At 38.6% G+C, this 10,384-nt stretch overlaps 1 protein-coding gene across 1 annotated transcript in view; it reads left to right on the forward strand.

Annotated features, from left to right (window-relative positions):
* The window catches only part of LOC120018048 (arylacetamide deacetylase-like), a 22,209-nt gene extending 21,259 nt beyond the window's left edge, over nt 1–950 (forward strand). The window contains exon 5 of the mRNA XM_038961008.1: nt 336–950. Within this exon, the coding sequence (XP_038816936.1) occupies nt 336–950 (615 nt within the window). The remainder of the gene's footprint in view (nt 1–335) is intronic.
* The last annotated feature ends 9,434 nt before the right edge of the window (nt 951–10,384 follow it).

Raw genomic sequence — 10,384 nt, forward strand, 5'->3', positions numbered from 1 at the left:
AGTGTGTGTGTCCCAGCAGGTTAGATGTTAGTGTGTGTGTCCCAGCAGGTTAGATGTTAGTGTGTGTGTCCCAGCAGGTTAGATGTTAGTGTGTGTGTCCCAGCAGGTTAGATGTTAGTGTGTGTGTCCCAGCAGGATAGATGTTAGTGTGTGTGTTAGCGGCAGTATTATCTATCCACTGTTGTTTTAATTAGCTGAGATTAGGAGGAGCCATCCAAGACTGCAGTACAGTACAGAACAGTAAGTCTTATGGTCCTGTGTGTGTGTGTGTGTGTGTGTGTGTGTGTGTGTGTGTGTGTGTGTGTGTGTGTGTGTGTGTGTGTGTGTCTCTACAGCTGCAGCAGGATCCAGAACAGCAGCTGCAGCTGAAGGTCCAGGCCCTGCTCTACCCTGTGCTGCAGGCTCTGGACCTCAATACCCCGTCTTACCAGCAGAACCAGAACATGCCTATCCTACCCCGCACCCTTATGGTGCGCTTCTGGAGCGAGTACTTCACCAGCGACAAGACCTTCTTCAGAGCCATGATGACAAACACTCACAACAGCCCAGAGTCCGCTGCTCTGCTCAAATTCGTCAACTGGAGTGCCTTCCTGCCAGAGTCCTACCGGGGGACGTACAACTACAGCGTTCCGGTCGTGGCGTTGTCGGCGGGAGGGGCGGACGGGCCATCGCGCTCCATCGCTGACCCCCGGGCCTCGCCCCTGCTGGTCCCAGACGCTGCTTTACGCTCGCTACCCAAGGCCTACGTTCTGACGTGTGAGTATGACGTGCTGCGGGACGACGGGGTGATGTATGCCACGCGCCTGCGCCGCGCCGGAGTGGAGGTGACGCACGAACACTACGCCAGCGGTTTCCACGGCGCCCTCATGTTCACGGTGTGGCCAACCGACTTCCTGATTGGACGCACGATGACGGAAAACTTCATCAAATGGCTGCAGCATAACTTGTAGAAAGCAGAGGAAAAGTTAGTCTTTCAATGTTCATTCCTGTTTCCCCTAGCAACTCAATAGCTGTTGTTTAGGTGCTGCTTAGATTTTTGTCTGTTTGGTTGTTTATTCAGTGACAGACAGTGTTTTTGTTTATGCTTGCAAACTGAGGGGTTTTCCACTCTATGGCACTGTGTCCCAACAACAACACCAGATACCAGTCAAAAACAGGTTTGTATTGATTTTCTAATCACCAAGGCAACCAATGAGGCAGAACATGAGGCAAAGCAACTGATACCAGATACAAGACATTTGATGAAGCCAAGTGTTCTACATTTGATTTCTGACATATCCATCTGATACTGCAGCTGAATCTCATCACATTAACTTCCTGGTTTTGTCATTAACTTCCTGGTTTTGTCATTAACTTCCTGGTGGCATGATGCTTGCAACACCAGGGTTGAGTGTTTGATTCCCATGGGGGACCAGTATGAAAATGTATGTGTTCATTACTTACTGTAAGTTGCTCTGGATAAAAGCATCTGCTAAAATTATATAAAACATTTAAAAAAAAACGTACATCTTAAGGCTAGGTCGTTAACTCCTAAGGTTAAGGATAGACTTAAAACAAAAATCTCAAAAACAACTATCTATCACTGGATTCAAAGTTGCAACCTTTGGAATCAGAGGCAGATGCTTGTGCCCATCTGCAGTCCCTGTCCACAACACTCTAGCAAAACTGTAACCTACTTGAAGGTAACAGTGCTCAATGTTGCCCCTAGTGGCCGGTGTCCGGTTTCCACGAATACTGAATTGTATCACTTGTTATTTAGTTGTGTAAAGTACTTCAGTAAAAATGGTCTAAAGTACTATTTAAGTAGGTTTTTTTCCCACATCTTTTACTTTTACTTCACTACATTCCTAAGGAAAATAATGTACTTTTTACTCCATACATTTTCCCTGACACCCAAAAGTACTCGTTACATTTTGAATGATTAGCAGGACAGGAAAATGGTCCAATTCACACACTTATCAAGAGAACATCCCTGGTCACCCCTACTGCTTCTGATCTGGCGTATTCACTTAAACACAAATGCATCGTTTGTAAATGATGTCTGAATGTTGGAGTGGTCCCCTGGCTATCCGTAAATAAATAAAAATACAAGAAAATTGTGCTGTCTTCTTTGCTTAATAAAATAGTAAAAAAGTACTTGAGAAAAAGTCTAAAAGTATTTGGTTTTAAATATACTTAAGTATAAAATGTAAATGTATTGCTAAAATATACTTAAGTATCAAAAGTAAAAGTATAAATAATTTAAATGTCCAAAAAAATGTATACTTTAACTTTTGATACTAAACTATATTTTAGCAATACATTTACGTTTTCAACTTAAGTATATTTAAAACCAAATACTTTTAGACTTTTTCTCAAGTACTTTTTTACTATTTTACTTTCACTTTTAATTGAGTAATTTTCTAGTAAGGTATCTTTACTTTTACTCATACTTTAAGTATGAGATTTGGGTACTTTTTTCACCGCTGCTGTTATTGAGGACCAGTAAAGAGTACTTGGGTTCTTCAGTTTAGTTCTCATCCCATACAGGCGCTGTAGGCCCAGTTGTCATGTGAGGTGTACTGAGCCTCTTCACGTGTCTCCCCACCCCACCCAACCTTTCTGTCTTTCTATCTCTCTTTCTTTCTCTCTCTCTCTCTCTTTTTCTTTCTCTCTCTCTTTCTCTCTGTCTAACTGGGTCTCAACCCTCCTGCCTTGTGACATGGAAGGACCAACATGGGAAGGGGAGGGACACGGGGTAAAACCCCTACAGTAAGTCAGGTTTGGAGTGTTTCTAGTCTGAGCGTGTAGCTGTTATTTTCCGGCTTTGAGGTTTAACAGAGCTGCAGTCAATTGAATGCAGTTTAAAGTAGTAGCTTTGATCTTACTGTAGAGCTAACGGTCTCCCTGCCGGTCTCCCTAACGGTCTCCCTAGGCTTCCTTAGAAAGCCTCCTCAGCTCAGCTGACACTCCTCACCACCATTTGCAGATTTGTTACAGAATAATGTTGTTGGGGAAATATAGCTCAGTGTTCATTATCATGGGATTAGCGTTTTTCAGAGAACGTGTTTTAATGACCGATAATCTAATCTCATTTCATTTTGTTTCAGTATTCTCCTTACAAATCCTTGTAAATATCATGATAATCTAATCTCATTTCATTTTGTTTCAGTATTCTCCTTACAAATCCTTGTAAATATCATGATAATCTAATCTCATTTCATTTTGTTTCAGTATTCTCCTTACAAATCCTTGTAAATATCATGATAATCTAATCTCATTTCATTTTGTTTCAGTATTCTCCTTACAAATCCTTGTAAATATCATGATAATCTAATCTCATTTCATTTTGTTTCAGTATTCTCCTTACAAATCCTTGTAAATATCATGATAATCTAATCTCATTTCATTTTGTTTCAGTATTCTCCTTACAAATCCTTGTAAATATCATGATAATCTAATCTCATTTCATTTTGTTTCAGTATTCTCCTTACAAATCCTTGTAAATATCATGATAATCTAATCTCATTTTGTTTCAGTATTCTCCTTACAAATCCTTGTAAATATCATGATAATCTAATCTCATTTTGTTTCAGTATTCTCCTTACAAATCCTTGTAAATATCATGATAATCTAATCTCATTTCATTTTGTTTCAGTATTCTCCTTACAAATCCTTGTAAATATCATGATAATCTAATCTCATTTCATTTTGTTTCAGTATTCTCCTTACAAATCCTTGTAAATATCATGATAATCTAATCTCATTTTGTTTCAGTATTCTCCTTACAAATCCTTGTAAATATCATGATAATCTAATCTCATTCTGTTTCAGTATTCTCCTTACAAATCCTTGTAAATATCATGATAATCTAATCTCATTTTGTTTCAGTATTCTCCTTACAAATCCTTGTAAATATGATAATCTAATCTCATTTTGTTTCAGTATTCTCCTTACAAATCCTTGTAAATATCATGATAATCTAATCTCATTCTGTTTCAGTATTCTCCTTACAAATCCTTGTAAATATCACGACTTGTTGTTTTTCATGTGAAATACAGAGAATTGAAGACATGCGTCATTTTGTTATGTTTTCTCACAATACAATGAACTCACCTTTGACAGTCTGCTGCCCATTCTGTCCCAGATAATGACTGTCTGGATAGTGTGTGTGTGTGTGTGTGTGCTTCTTGTAACAGTGATTTGTCACATCAATCCTGAAAGATTGAGAGGCAAAGATAGTGAGAAGTATAGAGGGAAAGAGAGAGATAGATGGAGAGAGAGATATTGCTTCTGAGAAGTCATAACTGCTTGACTGAAGCATTTCCTGTGGGATCAGTAGTTATGGGGTCAGAGAGAGCAGGAGGGAGAGAAGGAGAGAGAATGCAGGAGGGAGAGAAGGAGAGAGAATGCAGGTGGGAGGGGAGAGGAGAGAGGAGAAAGAGAGAGCAGGAGGGAGAGAAGGAGAGAGAATGCAGGTGGGAGGGGAGAGGAGAGAGGAGAAAGAGAGAGCAGGAGGGAGAGGAGAGAGAAAGAGCAGGAGGGAGAGAAGGAGAGAGAAAGCAGGTGGGAGGGGAGAGGAGAAAGAGAGAGCAGGAGGGAGAGATGGAGAGAGAAAGCAAGAGGGAGAGAGAAAGCAGGAGGGAGAGAAGAGAGAGAGCTGGAGAAAGAGAAGGAGATGGGCGAGAGAGAAAGCAGGAGGGAGAGGAGAGAGAGCAGAAGGGAAAGCTGGAGGGAGAGAAGGAAAGAGGAGAGAAAGAAAGCAGGAGGGGGAGAAGGAGAGAGAGCAGAAGGGAGATAGCAGGAGGGCCAGAAGGAGAGAGAGTGTGTGCATGCGTGCGTGCGTGAAAACCATAGTGATTTTTGATTAGAAGCCAAAAGAAAAACTCAAATAATGTGTCAAATAATGTGCCAAGTAATGTGTCAATGTGGAACGCATTACCAAATGAAACACCTGTTGAGATTCATATTAACAGGCAAGAGATTCAAGGTGTTCCTATTTTCCTGTAAATCACAGCAAACTGCTCCAGACAACCAGCAGAGAGGATGATTCATTACTTCACACCCGTCACATTTACGGAATGTCTCCTTCGACCTCAATTTTCAGAGAAATGGGTCATGTCCCTAAGGGACTTCCAGAATGCAGCCCAGCCTCGACCATGTCCTCCCGGGCATAGCATGGACTACTTTCTCTCACCTTGGAGAGGTAAAGGTCTCACAAAACAGAATTTGTCCACCTGGTTCTTTCCCCTGCTGACTATGACTACTAAAACACTCGGACCCGGCGGGCAGCGGCTCGGAATAAACTAGTCCATTCAGTGGTAGGTGTGTGTGTGTGTGTGTGTGTGTGTGTGTGTGTGTGTGTGTGTGTGTGTGTGTGTGTGTGTGTGTGTGTGTGTGTGTGTGTGTGTTGCACAAGTTCTTTGCCAGACATTTTCCTCTGTTACTGCACATCAACACCAATCCCTTAAGAGAACTTGTTCCGAGATTGTTCCCATTCTATGGATAGATAATGAAAGCAATGTGATTTGGAAAATGCTTGATAAACTCTGGGATTTTCAGAGAATGAATCATAGACAAACACCCCTAAGCCAGTGTACTCACATACAGTACACACACACACAAACAAACACACAGGCCAGTGTATTGCATTTTACAGAGAGGAGAAAGATGGCCTTTGTCTGGAAAAAACTTGTCTGAAAAGGCTTTTGTCATGTGCAGTACACAATTATGCAGACAGTGCATTTTAATCACAGATAAAGACAGTAAGTTACTGAAGACAAACAATGGGGGTGAGGTTGGTCGGGGTGGTCACATGAAGTAACCGTCTAGCAGCCCAAACGTTGTGTGTTCGAATCACGTCATGGACAACTTTATCATTTTAACAACTTAGCGACAACTTCCTATGTTTGAACTACTTTGCTAGCTATAATCCTAACCTTAAAACCCTTTATCAACTTACTTAGTATGTTAGCTATTATGCTACCTAACCTTAGCTATAACCTTAACCCCTAGCCCCCGAAACCTAACGCTAACCTTAACCCCTAACCCTAACCTTAACCTTTAGCCTAGCTAACTTTAGCCACCTAGCAAGCCTGACTAACTTTGGCCGCCTAGCTCACCTAGCTAACGTTACCCACAATAAATTGGAATTTGTGTAATCTAGGTTATGAAGAAAGAAAACCATGAAATACACACAAAATGAGAGAGCTTCAAGTTCCTCTGTGTCCACATCACTAAGGACCTATCCTGGTCCAAACACACCAACACAGTCGTGAAGAGGGAAGGACAATGCCTCAAGGAGGCTGAAAGGATTTGGACTTGGTCCTCAGATCCTTAAAAAGTTATACAGCTGCACCATCGAGAGCATCTTGACTGGCTACATCATCGCTTGGTATGGCAAATGCTTGGCAGACTGTAAGGCACTACAGAGTGTGGTGCATTCAACCCAGTACATCACTGGGGTTGAGCTACCTGCCATCCAGGTCCTCTATACCAGGCGGTGTCAGAGGAAGAATCCAAATATTGTCAAAGACTCCAGCCACCCAAGTCATTGACTGTCCTTTCTTTATTTAGCCCATTTTTTCTTACTTTTTAACTCTGCATTGTTGGAAAAGGGCTCACAAGTAAGAATTTCACGGTAAAGTCTACATCTGTTGTATTTGGCGCATGTGACAAATTAAATTGGATTTGATTGATTTGAAATGCATAATGAATACATTTATTTTTTGTGTGTCTGTCACGATTTTCAAATATATAGTTTGTTTCTACTGTATTTCACAATGAGCTGTGATAGTGTGTTGAGACGGGAACAGCTGAATAGGGAAACAGCTTGAGTCGTATAAAATAGAATATACAGTGGTTCCTGAATTAAACATTTTGAGCGTATGCCGCAAGTTTTTGGTAGACGGTAGCAGATGGTGGTAAATTGCATCATTCTGTCATTGTGCCACACTATCACAAGGGGGAGTTATAACGTTGATCTATCGGTAGTCTAAACTGTGGCACAAATTGGGGGATTTTTCACACCTAAGCCAGCTATTAGACTATCCATTTGTAAATTAATGGAGGTGTGAATGTTTCAGTCCGAGAGTCTCTCTCCTCTTGCACTAGAGTCCTACATCAGGCAACAACAACAAAAAATCAGCTGGCAGATGGTCCCGGAATTGAGAGAGAACTTGGTTAAATTCAATGGAACAATTACACTTGACATGTGGACTGACCATTTTCGAAAAATAGGATAATTGTGCCTTACAGTCCATTACATAAAGGGAGAGTGGGTGTTATCCACTGCTGAGTGGGACAGTGCAGCTCAAAACTACAGATAACATCAGGCCAGCTTCTGTCTGTAATTTATTTAGAATTCAAGGCACAATAACCAGCATGGGTACCACAGCATTCTGCAGTAATACACCATCCCATCTGTTTTGTTCCTTAGTGGGACTATATATATATTTTTCAACAGGACAATGACCCAAAATACATCTATAGGCTTTGTAAGGGCTATTTGACCAAGAAGGAGAGTGATGGAGTGCTGCATCAGATGACCTGGCCTCCACAATCACCCGACCTCAACCCAATTGAGATGGTGTGGGATTAGTTGGCCCGCAGAGTGAAGAAAAAGCAGCCAACGTGTACTCAGCATATGTGGGAACTCCTTCAAGACTGTTGGAAAATAATTACAGGTGAAGCTGGATGAGAGAATACCAAGAGTGTGCAAATCTGTCATCAAGGCAAAGGGTGGCTACTTTGAAGAATCTAAAATGTAAAACATATTTTTATTTGTTTAACAATTTTTTGGTTACTACATGATTCTATGTGTTATTTCATAGTTCTGATGTCTTCACTATTATTCTACAATGTAGTAAATAGTAAAAAATAAAGAAAAACCCTTGAATGAGTAGGTGTGTCCAAACTTTTGACTTGTACTGTATATCACTGAATGACAAAAATATTGGATTAAAGTAGGCTACTGCAATTGAAGGTATCCAAGTGAAACACCCAAAGTCATCCAACTGTTATAATAGGATTTGAGACAAGCATTGTAAATCAATCAGATTTTTATTTTCACTGGATCTCCGTTTAGATATTGGTTAGCCTACAATTAGGCTGCGCAATTGTTATGATTATTTTGCTCTTCACTTGCAGTCGCTTAGTAGCCTAGGCCCACTCCCGACCGGTCACGTTGTACAGCGCCATATTTTCCTAATGGAAACCCCGAGTCCTAATTAGGATACTGTAAAATGCATTTGAGTTTTTCGTGGAATAGAAACACCATGATATTAATCAATTTAATGAAGCTCCATTTCTAACAGTACAAACAGTACAACAAATACAATAATAATTTACAGACAAATTACAATGAATCCCATATAGTCTCTAGTACAGCTAATGTTAAAAACCGTCAAATGCATTTGTGAATTCAATAGCTTAGGCTTACAGCTCCATGTCATTTCAATAACTTAATTTCATTAAAAACCATGAACCCACCAGTCCCTGACTTTTCCTATATATCTGTATTTTACACTCTAGCAGTAGGCCTACATGAAGATACGTATCATAAAATACTTTTCTGAGCATTTCATCCTCAAAGCACCATGTGCTATAATAGCTGAAGCTTTGGCTACGCCATTGTCAATGAAATTAACTTGTTCATTGTTGCAGACATCACATGCTTATATTTCCCAGCCTTTTACAATATGAATATGATGGAATATAACAGAATACAATGGAAAGGATATTTTTACCCAGATGGCTATTTGTTCATTGTCGTTAGTAGACATGGAGCTGTGGTTATTCTAGGAAAACATATTTTGAAAGAGAGACCATCTGTAAAATGTTTTCTGTCTGAAAGTAGGTTCATTAAAAACCTTGGAATATGCTATTTTGTATAGGGTATAGCAATCGAAACGTCTGACCTGCATGGGCCTCTTGGATTAATTGGAAAAGTAAGCAAGCACCAACAAGCTTCATAAAGATGCCCTCAAAGATGCCCTCTGGTGGTCAAAACTAGCATTAAATGCAACAATGGCTCACAGTAAAATACCATGACATCATGCACTCAAACATGCCATAACATTACGCAGCATCCCGCAAGCTGTGCTGCAGTATGACTCTACTTTAAATTGACTCTACTTTAAAATGACTCTACTTTAAAATGACTCTACTTTAAAATGGTCTCTACTTTAAAATGACTCTACTTTAAATTGACTACTTTAAAATGACTCTACTTTAAAATGACTCTACTTTAAAATGACTCTACTTTAAAATGACTCTACTTTAAAATGACTCTACTTTAAAATGACTCTACTTTAAATTGACTCTACTTTAAAATGACTCTACTTTAAAATGGTCTCTACTTTAAAATGACTCTACTTTAAATTGACTCTACTTTAAAATGACTCTACTTTAAAATGACTCTACTTTAAAATGACTCTACTTTAAAATGGTCTCTACTTTAAAATGACTCTACTTTAAATTGACTCTACTTTAAAATGACTCTACTTTAAAATGGTCTCTACTTTAAAATGACTCTACTTTAAATTGACTACTTTAAATTGACTCTACTTTAAAATGACTCTACTTTAAAATGACTCTACTTTAAAATGACTCTACTTTAAAATGACTCTACTTTAAATTGACTCTACTTTAAATTGACTCTACTTTAAATTGACTCTACTTTAAAATGACTCTACTTTAAAATGACTCTACTTTAAATTGACTCTACTTTAAAATGACTCTACTTTAAAATGACTCTACTTTAAAATGACTCTACTTTAAAATGACTCTACTTTAAAATGGTCTCTACTTTAAAATGACTCTACTTTAAAATGACTCTATTTTAAAATGACTCTACTTTAAAATGACTCTACTTTAAATTGACTCTACTTTAAAATGACTCTACTTTAAAATGGTCTCTACTTTAAAATGACTCTACTTTAAATTGACTACTTTAAAATGACTCTACTTTAAAATGACTCTACTTTAAAATGACTCTACTTTAAAATGACTCTACTTTAAAATGACTCTACTTTAAAATGACTCTACTTTAAAATGACTACTTTAAAATGACTCTACTTTAAAATGACTCTACTTTAAAATGACTACTTTAAAATGACTCTACTTTAAAATGACTCTACTTTAAAATGACTCTACTTTAAAATGACTCTACTTTAAAATGACCTCTACTTTAAAATGACTCTGGTTTAAATTGACTCTACTTTAAAATGACTCTACTTTAAAATGACCTCTACTTTAAAATGACTCTGGTTTAAATTGACTCTACTTTAAAATGGTCTCTACTTTAAAATGACTCTACTTTAAAATGGTCTCTACTTTAAAATGGTCTCTACTTTAAAATGACTACTTTAAAATGACTCTACTTTAAAATGACTCTACTTTAAAA

Source organism: Salvelinus namaycush, chromosome 23 (assembly GCF_016432855.1).
Source record: "Salvelinus namaycush isolate Seneca chromosome 23, SaNama_1.0, whole genome shotgun sequence".
Lineage (NCBI taxonomy): Eukaryota > Metazoa > Chordata > Actinopteri > Salmoniformes > Salmonidae > Salvelinus > Salvelinus namaycush.